The 18,157-nt window shown below is 48.4% G+C and overlaps 2 protein-coding genes and 1 pseudogene across 3 annotated transcripts in view; 1 reads left to right on the top strand and 2 right to left on the bottom strand.

Moving 5' to 3' along the window:
* Nucleotides 1-1,007: 1,007 nt before the first annotated feature.
* Nucleotides 1,008-18,157, top strand: part of LOC120672029 — a 96,594-nt pseudogene continuing 79,444 nt past the window's right edge. Inside the window, exons 1-3 of the transcript XR_005673938.1 lie at nt 1,008-1,193; nt 1,302-2,216; nt 13,159-13,185. The product of XR_005673938.1 is annotated as an uncharacterized LOC120672029 (transcript). The remainder of the gene's footprint in view (nt 1,194-1,301; nt 2,217-13,158; nt 13,186-18,157) is intronic.
* Nucleotides 8,376-10,383, bottom strand: LOC120672033 (probable inactive purple acid phosphatase 16). The gene is made up of 5 exons (XM_039952326.1): nt 9,913-10,383; nt 9,579-9,803; nt 9,192-9,480; nt 8,912-9,086; nt 8,376-8,750 (listed from the first exon to the last, which is right to left on the bottom strand). Exons 1-5 carry the CDS (start codon nt 10,196-10,198, stop codon nt 8,529-8,531), a joined length of 1,197 nt encoding a protein of 398 aa, XP_039808260.1. The 5' UTR covers nt 10,199-10,383; the 3' UTR covers nt 8,376-8,528.
* On the bottom strand, nt 12,313-16,983 carry LOC120672037 (lichenase-2-like). Its single transcript, XM_039952333.1, has 2 exons — nt 16,637-16,983; nt 12,313-13,520 (listed from the first exon to the last, which is right to left on the bottom strand). Exons 1-2 carry the CDS (start codon nt 16,716-16,718, stop codon nt 12,583-12,585), a joined length of 1,020 nt encoding a protein of 339 aa, XP_039808267.1. The 5' UTR covers nt 16,719-16,983; the 3' UTR covers nt 12,313-12,582.

Genomic DNA, 18,157 nt, shown 5'->3' on the forward strand with positions numbered 1-18,157 from the left:
GTTCAGACCCCGCCCAGCCTTCCGAGTTTCGAGTAATCTTATCATACTATTACTAATTGAAGATTTCTTTCAAAGCTCCACGTAAAGCCACTCAGGATTCTAAATGGACACTAAAATTCTAAAAATTCTCATAAAATTCAGAAACATCCGAGCGTCAATTTGACAACTCTAATTATAATATCTATTGGATCTGTTATCATTTCTTAACAAATTACCCACCTCTGCAATTATAAAAATAGACTAAAATAATGTATCTAAATTACCCACTTTTACTATTATAAAAAATCTAAAATAACCCTCTAATCTTCATGTAAATTATCCACCTATGCTAACATAAAAATAATGCAAATAATCTCCTAAATTTACATATAAATTATTTAATTATGACATTATTAAAATTTAAAGTAACCCCTAAATCAGAATCTAAATATATAGTTATAATAAAATATTAAATTGAACCAATATAGATTCTAAATTACTATCTCTATCATTATAATATATTATTTATGATATTATTTATATAAAATAATATCCACGATATGTGTCACCATATATTCATATATGATGGAAGAGATAAAAATACCAACTCAAAAACAAATAATTCAATTAAATATATATCAAACAAACATGAAGGTGTGATGCAAAATGAAATCTACTACAACTAGATAATGATAAATTTGTATTTTAGAGCATGTGTTAGAATATTTAATAGATGAAAGAAGACGTAAGCTAAATAATAATTATTATTAGCTATAAATCTTATTCCTTATATTCCGCACGAGTTGATACGCCAGTGTTGCTAGCTGGAGCCCGTGAACCAGCAGCGCCGATGGGTCAACTGATAACTACGCTTTGGCTCTACCTAGTGCCAGTGGTGGAAAATTGGCAAGAAAAAAGAAATGAACGGAATTGACGGACGTGTGGTATCGTGCCGAACCGGCCCGGGCAGAGGTACAGACAACTCGCCTATAAATAGGCCTCGGTGGATTGCATGCAAACTTCACTTCAGCAGCTGTTTCAGTAAATCTATCTGCTGTCTACCGGCTACAGGCACTCTTCCCGTACCTAGCCCTGCACGTAGCCGCACGGAGATAAGCAGCAGAGACGATCCAAGATGGCGAAGCAGCAGGGTGTCGTCGCTTCCATGGTTGCACTGGCATTGCTGCTCGGAACATTTGCAGCCATCCCTACAGGTACTGTCACGACTGATCGAGATAGATGATGTCCCTTAGTACAGAAAGAACACGCACGCACGTTAAGTAGATCAATGCTAATTAATCAGCTTTGTCGATCACCAACAGGGGTGCAATCCATCGGCGTGTGCTACGGCGTGAACGGCGGCGGCCTGCCCTCGGCCGGCGACGTCGTGCGGCTCTACCAGTCCAACGGCATCAACCTCATGCGCATCTACTTCCCGGACGCCGACGCGCTGCGGGCGCTGAGCGGCACCAACATCGGCCTCATCATGGACGTGCCCAACGAGAACCTCGGCTCCATCGCCTCCGACCCCAACGCCGCCGCCGCCTGGGTCCGGGACAACGTCCAGGCCTTCCCGGCCGTCTCCTTCCGCTACATCGCCGTGGGGAACGAGGTGGCCGGCGGGGACACCGCCAGCATCCTCCCCGCCATGCGCAACATCGACGCCGCCCTCGCCGACGCCGGCCTCGGCGCCGTCAAGGTGTCCACGGCGGTGCAGAGCGGCGTCACGCAGGGGTTCCCGCCGTCGGCCGGCAGCTTCTCGCAGGGCCACATGGGCCCCATCGCGCAGTACCTGCAGAGCACCGGCGCGCCGCTCCTCGCAAACGTCTACCCCTACTTCTCCTACATCGGCAACAAGGCCCAGATCGACATCAACTACGCGCTCTTCACCTCCCCCGGCACCGTCGTGCAGGACGGCGGCAACGCCTACCAGAACCTCTTCGACGCGCTCGTCGACACCTTCTACTCCGCGCTCGAGAACGCCGGCGCGGGGAACGTCGGCATCATCGTGTCGGAGAGCGGCTGGCCGTCGGCGGGGGGCGACGCGGCCACCGCGGCCAACGCGCAGACCTACAACCAGAACCTCATCAACCATGTCGGGCAGGGCACGCCCAAGCGCCCCGGGCCCATCGAGACCTACATATTCGCCATGTTCAACGAGGACCGGAAGCCCGGAGCAGAGACGGAGAAGCACTTCGGATTGTTCAACCCGGACCAATCGCCGGCATACCCCATCAGTTTCTGAGCCAACGGATTTCATACAAGAACAAGACATACATACAGATATACATACACACAGAAATAACGAGATAGTACTTCAAATTTGATGAATAAGCTATTTATCAGATGCCTATAAAATGCAAACTGCATTCATGTAACGCAAGCACTTCAATTGTTTCCTAAAGATGAATAAGAGGCATCACGTTGTAAAATTAAACGTGCATCGGCGAATATTGTGAATTAAGTGGTGGATTTGAGATTTGGAGAAAAGGGGAACAGCGGACATGAACAGGCAATGAGAAAACTCTGGATCTATCCCCCCTTCCCGATCCTTCCCTATCCATCTATTTATTCTTGGTATTTTTACACTCTAGTCCACATAACATATCTAATATACAAATACGTACACCAACACTCCCCCTCAAGATGGGGCGAATACATCGTGTAGACCCATCTTGCTACAAAATGCAGAAAATAATTTTTCAGGTAGTCCTTTGGTCAAAATATCAGCTACTTGACTAGCTGATTTTACATAAGGCAGACAAATTATTCCTCTATCTAACTTCTCCTTAATAAAATGACGATCGATCTCAATATGCTTAGTTCTGTCATGAAGAACCGGATTGTTGGCTATATCAATAGCTGCTTTGTTGTCACAGTATAGCATCAAAGGCTTGTGCTTAAACAATTTTAACTCCATGAGAAGGATTTGCAGCCATAAAAGTTCACACACACCATGAGCCATAGCACGAAACTCAGCTTCAGCAGTGGACCGTGCCACAACACTTTGCTTCTTACTTCGCCAAGAAACTAGGTTACCTCCAACAAAAGTACAATATCCAGAAGTTGAACGTCTATCATCCAAAGAGCCGGCCCAATCAGCATCAGTGTAGCACTCAACTTGTAAACTTCCTTGACGAGTGTATAAAAGACCCTTTCCTGGACAACTCTTAAGATATCGCAAGATGCGATAGACAGCATCCATATGAGATGATTTAGGATCATGCATAAATTGGCTCACCACACTTACTGCAAAGGCGATATCTGGTCGTGTGTGGGATAGGTATATAAGTCTCCCAACAAGTCTTTGATAACTTTCTCGATCCACAGCAGTCCCCACATCTTTACCTAAACGATGATTTTGCTCAATAGGTGTGGTTGCAGGACGGCATCCGAGCATACCAGTTTCTTTCAATAGATCTAGCACATATTTCCTCTGAGAAAGAAATATAACCTTTGGACCTCTGGAGATTTCAATTCCAAGGAAATATCTCAATTGCCCCAAATCTTTTACTTCAAATTCTTGTGCCAGATATTTCTTCAAAGAACATATCTGAGTAAGGTCATTCACAGTTATCACAATATCATCGACATACACTAATAGAATTGCCACCTTATTTGCATCATGCTTATAAAACAGTGTATGATCAGCATTACCTTGGTAATAACCCTGCTTGAGCATTGATTGTCTAAAACGGTCAAACCAAGCCCTTGGTGATTGCTTTAATCCATATAAGGATCGGTGCAAACGAAGCACCTTCCCATATGTTTGATTTGTTTCAAAGCCAGGTGGAATATGCATATATACTTCTTCATAAAGATCACCATGAAGAAATGCATTTTTTACATCCATCTGATATATTTCCCAATCCAGGTTGACAGCACAAGATATGAGCATCCTTACCGAATTCATTTTGGCTACCGGTGCAAAAGTCTCATCATAATCAATCCCATAAGTCTGCGTATATCCTTTTGCAACCAAACGAGCTTTGTACCTGTCCACTTTCCCTTCTGGTGTATGTTTGATGGTGAAAACCCACTTACAAACCTACAGGTTGCTTTCCTGGAGGTAGATCCACAAGCTCCCAAATTTTATTCTTCTCCAAAGCCTTCATCTCTTCTAACATTGCTTCTTTCCACTTAGGGTCGTCCTTGGCCATTTTCCAGTTAGTGGGAATGGATGTGGAATCTAGAGAGGCAATACAACTTTGAAAGGAAGGACTACAATTTTTAAGGGACAGGAAATTGGCAATATCATGTTTGTACCCAACATAATCTTTGAGCCGTGTAGGAAAATTTGAAGATCTATTTGGTTTTCTCAAGGCAATAGGTGAGTCATTCCGAGAAGAAGATTGAGTAAATGATTGATTCTCACCTTGCTTTAGAGTGCTAGATGGAGCAATAGGATCGGGAGACTCAGGGATAATATTTGGATCCTCATGCATAACAAACTCTATATTCTGAGAAGGGAGTGTATTTTGTATGTCTCTATGACAAGAATTATCATTATCAATATTGTCATTATTATCATACCTTACCTCCCCCTGACTTGTATTTTGATCAATACTAGAAGGTAACACACATGAAGTCGGAACATGAATAGAGCCCACGAGAATACCTCTACTGTTACTATCCCCCTCTTGTTCAGGTAGGGATAGAGTAATTCCAGTATCATTGGTTGGACCATAATATGGTTCATGTTCACGAAAAGTCACGTCCATACTCACAAAGAAGCGACGTTCAGATGAACACCAACATCTATAACCCTTTTTATTAGGAGGATAACCAACAAACACACATTTAATAGCATGTGGGTCAAGTTTTCCAACATTACTTCTATAATCATGAACAAAACATACACATCCAAAAACTTTTGAAGAAACAACAAAATCATTTGTTTTCAATAGTAATTCAGCAGGGGATTTATTATCAAGGACCCGAAGAGGCATGCGATTAATTAAATATGTTGCAATCTTCACAGCTTCCCTCCCAAAGAAACTTTGGAACATTCATAGTAACATAAGTGAACGGGCAACCTCAAGTAAATGCCTATTTTTTTCGTTCAGCGACACCATTTTGTTCCGGAGTGTTAACACAGGTTGTTTGATGTTCAATACCATTCGAACTAAGAAAGTGTTCAAATTCCTGGTTAACATACTCCGTACCATTGTCCGAGCGTAAGATTTTAATGGTGTTACCAAACTTATTTTTGATGAGAGCACATAGGTCCTTAAACACAACAAAGACATCACTCTTATGTTTCAACAAATAAAGCCAGGTATAACGACTAAAACCATCAATAAAAGTCACAAACCATCTATGCCCAGAAATAGATTGCACCTCACATGGCCCCCAAACATCAGAGTGAATAATATCAAATGGTTTGTTACTCCTTAAACCCAAACTAGGATAGGGAACCCTTGTATGTTTAGCAAACTCAGATGCATCACATATAAGTGATTCCCTATGGCAAGCATTAAAAAGAGATGGATAACTACAAGACATAGTAGCAAAAGAGGGATGTCCAAGCCTGCGACGAAGTAATAATAATTCTTGACATGGAGACATCTTGGTAGCAAAAGCAACCTCATCACTTCCTTCATCAAGATAATAGAGTCCATTATGCATGGTCCCAGTCCCAAGAATTCTCCCTGTCCCAACCTCCTGAAAAGCACAATGAGAAGGATCAAACCAACCTCTACAATTGAGAGATTTTGTGATAGAGCTAACAGATAATAGGTTAATAGTAGGTTAATAGGGAAATTAGGGACATGCAAAACCGGTGATAAGGATAATGTTTTGGTGCATCGGACGGATCCATGTCCAGTTATAGGAGCCATGGATCCATCAGCTACACGGACCTTATCCTTACCTGAACACGAAGTGTAGGAAGTGAAAAGATTTGACGCTCCTGTCATATGGTTAGTGGCTCTAGTGTCTATAATCCAGGATTTAGGTGTAGAGCTATGTTTTTAAAGCGGTAAGGCGAGGCGAGGTGATCCACCACCGCCTTATCGCCTAGGCGACGCCTAGGCGGGCTAAGGCGAGACCTTAAGCAAGGCGAGCCGCCACCACCTTGTCGCCTAGGCGACGCCTTGAAAACAGAGGTGTAGAGGTTTGGACATGATTTATACCTTGTGAGGTGGCATGATAACTGAAATTAGTGGAGGAACCTTGAGTGGAAGATAAGTCTTCAGAGAGTTTAAGCTTGGAGTTATATTTCTCAAGAGCTTGAGCATCTACCACTAGAAGCTCCCTTTCAGTTGCAGTGTGATTTGCCCTGTTCCAATTTCCACCTCGAACTCCCCCTGGCTGAGGTTTTCCTTTTTTCCACCCAGGTGGAAAACCATGTATCTTGAAACACTTCTCTATTTTATGCCCCTCACGACCGCAATGATCACATTTCAGCTTTGTGTTACTATGATCCCCTCTGGCATTAAGTGTGTGGCTGTTCCGAATAGATAAAGCAGCTTGAATATCAGCTTTCTTAAAATCATCTACTTTGGGATGAGCCAATCTTGTTTCTTCTTCTATGATGCTGGAAATTATATCATCTAAATTGGGCCATTTAGACTTGGAGAAAATAAGCTGACCCCGTAGATCGAATTCTTGATTCAATCCATCAAGAAACAGTTTGCTTATAAATGATTGAAACCATGTGTGATGAATAGCCATGTCCTTCTGATCAACTGGCTCAAATGGGTGATAATAATGTAGGTCTCGATATAGCCTTTTAATTTCACCAGCATATTCAGTCACTGATTTTGTGCCTTGCTTCAAATGTAACAACTCATGCATAATACGAGCAGCATGCATCTTGTTTGATTTACCTGCAAATTGATTATGTAAAGCACCCCACACTTCTGCTACTGTACTCATGGTTTCAACCTGTTCTCGAACAACTGGTTCCATACTACCCAACGGCCACACAAGTGCTCTGTCATTAATTTGTTTAGTCTGAGCATCCATCTCACCTTCATCAGTAACCAATAACTTCTCGTACCCATAAGAGCTCAAGATTAATCGGGCATGTCGAGCCCAACTTATATAATTTTTTTTCCTAGTAACTTTATGGGATTCTGCTCAAGAGCATATTCAACAACTTCTGAAACTATATTGGGCTGCTCCATTATTTTGCTAAGAATTTCACATAATTTTTCAATGCTAGAATCACCCTCCTCTTCTCCACTAGTGCCGGTCATGTTTCTATGCTCCAAAAATCACTAGAAAAGAACTCACAAGACAAGTAAATTTGGCTCCGAGAAATCACAGCATCACAAGCAGCACTACGGGCTGGCCTTGGACAGCATTACAGGCTGAGCTTTGAGCAACGCGGCCTCCGCTTCAGGCCGTGCCTTGCCGGAGGCCGGAGCTCCGCCACACGGCCCGCACCGAAGCCTCCCTGCAGACGAGCCCCACGCCCGCACTCCGCCCCATGGCGCGGGGCCTCTTCGCTGCTCTCTCTCTCTGCCTATGCGTCTCGGCGCGAGCGCCACGCCATCGCGTGACCGGCCCGTCCAGGCCTCCGCGCGGCCGGTGGGAGGGCGCGGGCGGCGCGAGGCCTGATGGTCGTGCAGGCGGCGGGCCGCCGAGCACCAATGCGCTCATCCTGGCCTTCGCCCTGCCGCTCTAGGGGAGTCCCTCTTCGTCAGCGCCCTTGCCACCGCCGCCCGCGTCGCAGATGTTCAACGAGGACCAGAAGCTCGGAGTAGAGGCGAAGATGCATTTCAGATCGCTCTACCCGGACAAAGCGCCGGTCGCTCCATCGCCGGCCGTCTTAGCCAGCGAAAGGAAATCCCGCTCTGCTGCCTTCTCTTGAGCCGGCGGACCACCGCGGCTCGAGGAGAAAGACGACTCCGCTGAATCCAGGCCGTACAGGTCCCATCGGACGGACGGTGTGTAACCAGGGGGTGGACGGTATATCAAACACCGTCCACCCGGTCGGTATTTGAAATGCCGCCGTCCGCCTCCGCATCGCGAGGAAAGCCGCCTCCGCTTCAGGCCGTGCCTTGCCGGAGCTCCGCCGCCCATAAGAAAAGACGACCAGTCGACCAACGCTCGGGCGCACAAGGGAGGCCCCCTCTCCGCCTCGCGCTCTCAAGCTCGCCGCGCGAATCCGGTCTGGCTTACCTTTAGTCTTTCTCATTCTCATGGAGGTCTCGCAGCCGCACGCCCTGCTTCGACCAAGGTCCAAAGTCCACGCGATCTCAGAGCGCGCGTTTAGATAGAGACAGGCAGATAGCTCTTCTGCAGGACTGCAACTCTGCAAGCTCCAGTAGTGCTGAGAATTCCGCTGTTTGTCAGTTATTCAGTTCAATCATTCAACGTCATCATCTCAAAGTCCTGCCGTATTGTCCTTTTTTTATAATCACCAAATTTTGTGATCCTCCACTATAGATGATTTATCACGCGACCATTATTTCAACTAAATAGGAATGCAACCCCATCATTTTTTCCACAAAAAAAAATCAGGGCTCACACACACTTTGTAATTTACAGAAAATAACCACTCAGTCCTCTGTTTCTCTTTTTTTTTCCTTTCTTTTTTTTTAAAAAAATATCCTCTGTACATGAAATTCAGGCAGATTCGTCCCGTTTTCCATCCGTATCCATGACACAGTCGAGGATGGGTTCTCAGTTATCTGAATGATCCTTGCTCCTTTGGGCCAGTTACCGTAACCTCCATAACCGGTGTGCCGTGCAAAACATAGCCAAATTTTCTCATACGGGCAGCACCAGTCCAGCCCGTGGTTGTGCCCAACAAAGATTGCCTGTCAAATAAAAATAGTGTTGTATTTTACACATTATAATATTTTGATCTAGGGACCTCAACCTGCCCATCCAAGGCATACAGTCCGGAGGAATAAGCAGCAGTACACACCATGGTATTCAGAATTTATCAGATGAAACTGAAATTAGTGCTCTGAGATACCTTAACTGACGGCCTCTTTGCAAGAGCATCCATCATACCCCATTCAGCTGCTTGTGGCGCTACATCCTCCTTGTTGATAGAGCCAACACAGGGCTTGCTTATTTCAGATTTGGCCTTTGGAGCTACCTTGACATACGCTGTGCTTGGTATGTGCCAAAAGATCAGCTCAGGGATCCTGCAGACCTCAAGGAAATGAGGGGAGAAATAACATCATACCACTGTCATCAGTGCGATTAACAGACAAGCTAACGTACTCGCCAACTGTAGTACTATGTCTGACCTTCCATTTGGATTCAGAAACTGAGACTGGCTCTGAAACCACTTGACCTGAGCACTGGATAAGACCTCCGTGTACGATCCTCCGCCGGAATCAAGGCCGGAATCAAGGAAATACATGAGCAGAGCCGGATCGTCGTGGGAGCGTGAGAGCACTTGCAAGACGTAGTTGGTGACGCCGGGCCACAGGTCCTTGGGGCCGTTCGATGAGTAGGACAGCCTGTTCTTGCTGATCTCTGCTGTGATGAGGTCAATCCGCGGAGTCTCTCGAAAGCTGCATCCTTGATCCGCACCTTATTACACACAACGGGAAGCAATCAAGGACCTGTCCTCAATTGAGGGGGGAAAAAGATGTTTGTTTTTCTATTTCAAGTTGTTCATTCATGTTTACCTGAAGCCGACATGCTCGTCGGTGGGCAGCGCAGCGGTGGAACGCCGTCGGGGGAGAACCACTCGGGCGGCCACTCGAAGGGCATGTCGTCGTGGTTCCCGAACACGGCCGCCCACGGGATCCCCCTGCCTCTGGCCGCGGAAACCGCCCTGTCCCAGTAGAGGCTCGCGTTGGGGATCGGGAGGTTGTTCGCCGTCACGAGATCGCCGAGGTACACCACGAAGTCTGGAAAGGAGAGGAGCTGAGCTTCAGAAGAAGAAAAAAAAACTGGAGTTTCGCAATTGCGCATGCGTGCATAGGGATGCAAGGGCAGAACAGAACGCAGGCACCGGACCGGGCTTCTCGGCGTCGAGGACGGCGGCCATGACGCGGTCGGAGCCGGCGTCCTGCGCGGGGCCCCAGTCCGTCCACGCGTCCTCGCCGTAGTGCAGGTCCGCGAAGAGCGCCACCTTGAACGACCCTCCCGACCCGAACCGCAGCGGCGGCCGGTTGGCGTCGGTGGCCGACGGATGCCCGCGCTCCGCGGCCGTCGGCCGCAGCCCCGCCACGGTGAGCGCCAGCGCGGCGGCGAGGGCTGCCAGCAGGACGCCCGCGGCGGCGAGGCTGCGCCACCGCCGCATCGCGGGCTCGGCGTGGCCCCTCCACCGGGTTTGGTGCGTTCTTGGTGGAGCTGCGCGAGACGTGACGCCGGGCGGTGGTGGTAGCACTAGCACCGTGACAGCTCGGGCCAGAAAAGGCTGCCAGGTAGTGATTGATGATTGGTAGATGCAGGCCCGTGTGATTTTTGTGAAAATTTAAAAGCAGCGCAATAACGTCGCTGCCGCTCCCGTCCTTGAGAAAACAATGTCAGAGCTGATGTGCCTGATCAGCCGATGCATCTGTACTGCATGTCGCGGATTAGGACACGCTTCATCATTTCGTCACTTAGGCTAACTTCAACTTGCGGTAGGCAAAATACGACATGCATATTTTTGTTTGCATTGTACACAGTAGAACTAAACTCACGCATTTTTCTTCGTCTCTAACAGTTAAAGCAAATCCGACTGCGCAGTCGCCTCCTCCGTCCATCCCACCCGAGCCCGCCGGCGGCGCCCCCTCCCCAAGTTCCTGCCGCTCCTTCCTCCCGGGCAGATCAGGGGCGGGGCACGGCGGCTCCTTCGTCCCGGCCGCTTGAGGGGCCATGGAGGTCTGGCCGCTCGAGGTCGATGGAGGTCCGGTGGCTCGAGGTCGGTGGACGTTTGGCGGCGGGAGCTCGAGGTCCGGCCCGCGTGTTGCCGCTGCGCCGCCTCCTCGCCCGCCGCACAGGCGCAGCAGCAGCCGCCCTCCTCCCTCGGTGCCTCCTCATTCCCGCTTGCGTGCGCCGAGCCTCCGCAGCGCGTTCCTCCCCTCCTCTATTCCCCCCACCCGCGAGCCCCGCCGCCCCAGGAGCTCGCCGGCCCTGGAGAGCCCCGCCGCCCCAGGAGCTCGCGACCGCCGGCCTTGGAGCAGGGGCCCTGCCCTCGGCGGCGGGCCTCGCGGCGGTGGATGTGGCCCACGCGGCGGCGGAGCAGAGCATGGGAAGGCGAGCAAGCGCAACGACGGCGTCGGCAGCGGCCCGCGTGGCTGGGGCAAGCTTGGGTGCGGCAGGCTCCGGTCTCCCTCGCCGGCCGGTGCTGCCCTGCGCCCAGAGCTCCCTCCTCCCCCGGCCGACCTCCTTCTCCCTCCCCTGCGCGCGCGGCGGCCGCGGCCTCTGCTTCGTCCGCGCGCGCCGGCAGGAGCACGACGGTCCATGGCGCCAGCCGAATCCCGGCGTCCCTCCTCCCTCGCCTTCCCCCACCGTGCCGACCCTCCTCCTTCCAGCTCCGGCGCTCGCTCCGCCTCCGTGCTCCGCCTCCGGCGCTCGCTGCTCGCAGCACGGATTTGCCTCCGAGGAGAGAGGGAATCCATTTTTAGCTCACCTCTCTCCTCGCGATGGAAATTGCCTCCGGCGTTGCCGCTTCTGTTGGACGACGAATCGAGCAGGCACAGTGGCGAGCGCGAGGCAAAATTGCTTTTGCCTCGCGCTGTTGGACTCAGTCTTAGTCTGAAGATAAGAGGAGTGTATGTATAGGAAAGAAAAACAGAGGCTGTTACATTACGCCGCTGATGGGATTCGTAGCATCGGAGCCCGTCAGGTCAGCAAACAGGGGAGGGGGATATGCTGCAGGAGCGCGCAAGAATATGCTTTAATTTGTTCGCATTAATCCAACGAGTGTCCCACGGCACCATTTTCTTAACCAACTAGTTAAAGCCGTAGGTGCTCATTATGAAAACTGTTTCATTGTCGTGTTATTTTATATGAGATTCTAATTTACTCCATCCATTCTGAAATATAAAACATTTTATTTTATCCTAAATAAATTATGAAAATATATTTCATAATGGATCTAATTATTCTCATTTAACATTTAAAATATTGTTAATTTTTCATATAATTTTAGTTAAATTTAGAATAATTTAACTTAAAACAAATCAAAATTACTGATAGTTCAGGATGGAAGGAGTACAGGACTACTAATATGGTGGCAATACTGGGGAGGTGGATGCCAAGGTAACAAAATCGCTCTCAAAAGTCAAAGCCAACATTCGCGGCAAAAGTGGTTCAAATTAGGAAATCAGACGACTACATCCAGGATAAAATTCATAATCATAGAAATAATTGACAGGCAAATCTTGTTCTAGCGACATCTAGTTTCAACTGTGTACTTGAGCACAGTGAAATGAAATTCAACTTTGTTTGTCCAACAAACGTGTCGAATGCCCAAATCTCAATACACCTCCCATACACCTACTGCTGTCTGGCAAGTATACTATACACATAACATGTACGATGGACCCCTCAGCGTACACGTCTGAGCAAACAAGAACTCAGCGGTCGCGATAATAACAAAAAAAAATCATTCCTGCACAAATACGGTACACGCAGACACCAAGCAAGCAACACCGGCAAATACATACGTATTCACTATTCAGGCAGGGTTTGTCATCAGGCGCCGAAGGTGATTGGGTAAACCCTCTCCATGTTGGGGTAGAAGAGCCCCCAGTTCTGCTCCACGCCGGCCTCCTTGAGGTTCTCGTTGAACATGGCGAACACGTAGGCCTCCACCCTCCTCGGCCGCCGCGGCGTGCCCTTCCGCACGTGCCGTACCAGGTTCTGGTTGTACGCCATCGCGTTCTCCACCGACGCCGCCGCGCCGCCCGCCGTCGGCCACCCGGTCTCCGACACCACCACCCGCACCCTGCTGCCCCCGAGCTTCGCCACCGCCGTGTACAGCGCGTCCACCGTCGCGTCGAACAGGTTCTGGTACCCGTACTCGCCGTCCTGCACCACCGTCCCCGGCGACGTGAACAGCGCGAAGCTCATGTCCATGTGCCCCAGGCCGAGCGTGTAGACGAAGTACGGGTACAGGTTGGCCAGGAGCGGCGCGCGGGTCCGCTCCAGGAAGGACACCACGTAGCCCATGAACGACCGCGCCTCCTCCGTGAACTCGCCGGCCGACGGCGGGAGGTGCACGGAGATGGTGCCCTGCGAGATGGCCGTCGTCACCTTCACGTGCCCCAGCCCCGCCGCCGCGAGCGCCGCGTGTACGTTCTCCATGGCGGGGACGAGGTGCGCCGTCGCGCCAGCGGGGACCTCGTTCCCGACCACGACGTACCGGAAGGTCACCAGCGGGTGGGCCTGGATGTTCTGCCGGACCCAGGCCGCCGCCGCGGACTCGCTGGCGGCCAGCGCGGGCAGGACGTCGTTCGGCGCGCCGACGACGACCTTGATGCCCGTGCCGGCGAGCGCCGCGAGCGCCGCGGGGTCCGGCCAGTACAGGCGCACCACGGTGAAGCCGTTCTCGCGGAGCATGCCCACCACGGTGCTCGCCGGCGGCAGGTTGTCGCCGCTCGTGCCATAGCACACGCCAACGGACGCCGCCCCTGCATTGAACCCCGCCATTACATCGATTAATAATCTCTAATAAACCAACACAAGATTAATAGTCCAATTAAGATTGTGGGTTAGTAGCGCAGGGTATGTAGAATGATCACCAACTACTCCGATTTATATCCATCAAAACTGAGCTATGTACTTGAGCCAGAGTATGCGTGGAAGGATCGATGAGTGAGTTACTAAAGATGGAACACAGTACATGAATGGAGAAGATGAGTGAATAACTGGATCTGGTACTTGTTGGGCATAAACATGCGTGTAAGGATGTATCGGTAATAATCGGTTTGTTTAGTTTGATGTTTCTTGTTGCCAAGAATTAAGTTGTGATGGCGCGGTAGTACCTCGTATGAATGGTACTCTGGCTCTATCTGAGTTCTCAGTTGCAGGATCAATCAACTATATGGATGGAGTGGACAAGAGGTTCAGTTCAGAAAAGGGCAGGCTTAAGGCTGTTCAAACATTTTTCTGAACTTTTTGTTTGTGATGGAGGAAGAAAAGGACAAGTAACTGAAAGTTCCGGTAGATTCCAAACGTTGCAACCTGTTTTCTTTATGTAGTGCTCTCTGATGGAACATGGTGCTAACTTATGTTGATTATTCTCTAATTTCTGGCTGACTATGATGTTTTACATTCTCCGATGACTTCCAAGAATCTAGCTAGGTCAACTACATGTCCTGTAAGGCTGTAACTGTAATGGAGAGGTACGGTAGTTGTTGACCGTTAAATCAACTGTCAGAACAAAAGTAAGCAATCAGCAGGCAAGACCAGCGACTTTTGTAACAAAAGAAAAAAAAAACAATGGATTAGAGAGCTTCTGTTGCAACGTCTGCAACAGGACCGTTAGTTAGTCCATCTCGCCTCCGAAAGGGAACAAAAAGATGTCCACTCCGACAGAAAGCAGTAGCTGCTGGCTGCTAGCACCACTCGTTACCGGAAATTGCTAGAATGCCGTGTGCCTCTCTGTTTGCCGTGTGCTTTTTGTCGGGCACACGGCAAAGAATCACTTTGCCGTGAATTCATGCTTTGCCGTGTGTTTTTTTACACACGGCAAAGTAAATAGTTTGCCGTGTGTTATTTTCGGCACACGGCAAAGTTATAATTTTTTTTCTCTTCTCACCTCGAAACTTTTTCTACCCACCACACACAACATGTAGTACCCCAAGTTAAAATTGGGTACATTTTTAATTTTTTTTTTGCTATATATAACTAATTAATTGCATTTCGAGCAATTTTTTGAATCAAGTCATATTTGAACTCCAAGTTATTCAAATAATAGAATAAAATGAGTGAAAAATAATATTCATGTTATTTAGCTCAGTTTGAGGCCTTACACGTGAAATGAAAAGAAATTCTCAACATCTTGTCTAGAAAACACGGTCACGAACGTGTGTTCGAATGATTTTAAAATTTTAAAAAAAGCAAATGAAGTCTGAAAATTATGATATTTGTCAATACCTCGTTATATCATATGTGAAGACAGTGGTAAAAAATTGAGTAGGTTTTGTAATTTTTTCACGTACGATGCTTACAAATGGAAACATCTCTGGAGAAGACTTAGAGATTTGAGAAGGATGCAGTTAAGTTTGGAGTAAAAGTGACGGTCGAATTTGAGTTCGACTTCGAAAATTTTTCTACTCTTCACATACAACATGTGGTACTCCATGTTAAAATTTGGATTTTTTTTGTATTTATTTGCTATATTTAATTAAATAAATATATTTCAAATAATTTTGGAAAAATAGAACTTTGCCGTGGGTTGGAATTGGGCACACGACAAAGATGCCATGTCATCAATCCATCCCTTCAAATGGGGCTCTCCTATTGGTCCCCTCCTCCCCCACCGGATCAGCCCCCTCTCATTTCTCTCCCACCCCTCACTCTCTCTCTCCTTCCCTCCCTCCATCTCTGCCGACAATTGCAGCGGCGCAGCCCCGAGTGGTGGCCGGCGCGACGATGGCCCCGAACGGCGGCGCGGCCCCGGACGGCGACGCGACCATGGGCGGCGGGGGCGCCCACGGGAGGCGGCGGCCCGGCCACGGGCGGCGGCTGCGCGGCCACAGGCGGTGGCGTGGCCCCGGACGGCGGCCGGCGGGGGCGTCCGCGGGCGGCGGCGGCGCGGCCCCGGGCGGCGGCGGCGCGGCCCCGGGCGGCGGCGGCGCAGCCCCGAACGGCGGACGGCGGGGGCGCCCGCGGGAGGCGGCGGCGCGGCCACGGGCGGCGGATCGGCCACGGCCGGCTGGGGCGCTCGCTGGAGGCCGAGTGTACCTATGTTTTTTTTTTGGAAAATTGTTTGCCGAGTGTCAGCTTTGGCACACGGCAAAGGCTTTGCCGTGTGTCCGATAAATGGCACACGGCAAACGACGCCTTTGCCGACGTCTGAATGCGGTGTGCATATAGGGCTTTGGCACACGGCAAAGCAGCAGTCTCCCGTAGTGACTAGAGCTCTCCAAGCCGGCCAAGCTCGAGTGCCTTACAAGCAACATGGATTATTATTTATTAGTGCAGAAGAATTGCAGTAATAGCATTTCTTAAACTAAACAAAAACTTCCTCATGATAATCAAGCTACTCGATTCTCAATGGGAGAAGTAATAACCTGCCCGTGCAACATGCCGGTGATCTGATGCCTGAATAATCGGTTGGTGCAATATTTTTCGGTTGCAGCCAGATGGCATGAACTGCATACGTGCTCTCGTACCCACAAAAGCTGGTATACAATCAAGCATCGTCATGGGACCCAGTTGACTAGATTGCGGTCCTAACGGAATGTAGCTTTACACGCCAAAAAAAAAAACGGAATGTAGCTTGATGAACCAAGCGACCAAGGGAACTTAAGCTAAGAAAGAGAAGGAAGGCTTTGCTTGCACGGAGGAATTGGACTTGATGAACCGAAATATATGCTGATGCTGGACTGCTAGTAGATCGATTCAATCAACAAAAATGCTGGTGGTTCCTAGACGCCACCACTGTCTCTCTTGTTCTCGGGCGGCACTCATATATTCAGAAAGAGACCTCTCGAAGACGAGAAGGATTAGCATCTACGGACAAGCTTATTATAATCAGGGTTCCCTGAAACGAACAAGTAAGAGAGATGGAGACTGTTACTTGCAAGGATAGAAGCCAAGACTCCGAGGAGCAGCGCCATGTCGAAGCCGGAGAAGAATGGGGGAGCAGCAGCTGCTGCCATTGACCTCTCTTCCAAGATGATGACTACCCAGACTTCTATCTAAGCTTCGAGCTGCTGCTGCTGCTGCTGCTGCTGCTTGCAGAGACCGATAACCACCGGTTCTGCTGTACTGGCCAATATATATACAAGTTGCAGATATGCTGCTGCAGTTGGGTCCAAACCAATGTATGGTGCTCTCTGACGTATTAAAGAAAAAACGGCGGTCTCTGTATGCGCTGGTCAGCATTTGGCCAACTTCACTTTAAGAAGGATGACCCACTGTCCACTGACTTACGCTTACGCTTGACCAACCTTTGTTAGGCCTTAAAAATAAACTTAAATCTCGGAAGCATCAAGTCAGGAACTCCGCTACTCTACTCCATATCTCAAGTCAAATTTTTAACAGGAAGTCACAGAGTGAACTCCGCTACTCCATATCTGAAATTTGTGAGACTGCTAGTGCTAGCTAGCCTACAATATAATTTCAGGGCCTACATGCGCGTCGGGTGGACAATGTGCAAATTTGGTGGCGTTTATGCAAATGGTCCTTCAGTTTGGAGTGCAACTGCGCAACGAGTGCAAATGGTGGCGTTTATGCATATGCTCTGACATACTCCCATAACCACCGGTGAAGACAGCATTAGGTGCACCGAATGCTAGCTTGGCTTGGACACCCTCTCTACGTAGTTCCATGCATTTTTGTTTTGGAAAAAACGAAATACTTGTACACTAGCATATACTTTGTGGCTACCTATATATAGCAATAGGCAAAATTGTCATTTTCCACCTTCCTCATCATCGCTTCTTAATTTTGGAACTACTCATGTGAAATAGCCGCCTAATTTACCAAGACAAAGAATTCTCTAGACTAATTATTGGTTCTAGCAAATATATGTATGTAGCCTATAGCTCTTTACCTACAGTAGTCGCGATGAGATTTCAAGATTTTCTTCTTCATCTGAAAATATGTGAAAAGATTTTATCAATTTTTAAGGGTAAACGAAAATGAAAATAATTATTGATAAAACAAAAACGAAAATGGTAAAACAATATGAAAATGAAAATAATTTGAGCATCCTCCGATCGTTTTTGAGAACTATCGTATTTTCAGGTATTCTGTCGTATCTCACCGATAGAAATACCGTATTCATGTACAATGCCAGCAACTGCTATCTATATTCATAGAACTATGAATAGTTTCTTGGATGGTGGGATTATTGTCTAAACTTTTTGTACTATGAAATGAGATACATGTCATGGATGGATGGATACTTGAATAACCATCAGTATTTGTGCACGAAATGTGTCAAGCCATATGGTTGGAGTTGTGCTCTATGTTTTGATATATTTATCGTTTTTCAAAATAGCATTTCGATAGGTTTCGATCATTATCGATATGTTCTCGATTGTAAATTTTTGTTTATGAAATTACCGTAATACCGATGTTGTTTTCGTTTCTG

Source organism: Panicum virgatum, chromosome 5N, assembly GCF_016808335.1.
Source record: "Panicum virgatum strain AP13 chromosome 5N, P.virgatum_v5, whole genome shotgun sequence".
Classification (NCBI taxonomy): Eukaryota; Viridiplantae; Streptophyta; class Magnoliopsida; order Poales; family Poaceae; genus Panicum; species Panicum virgatum.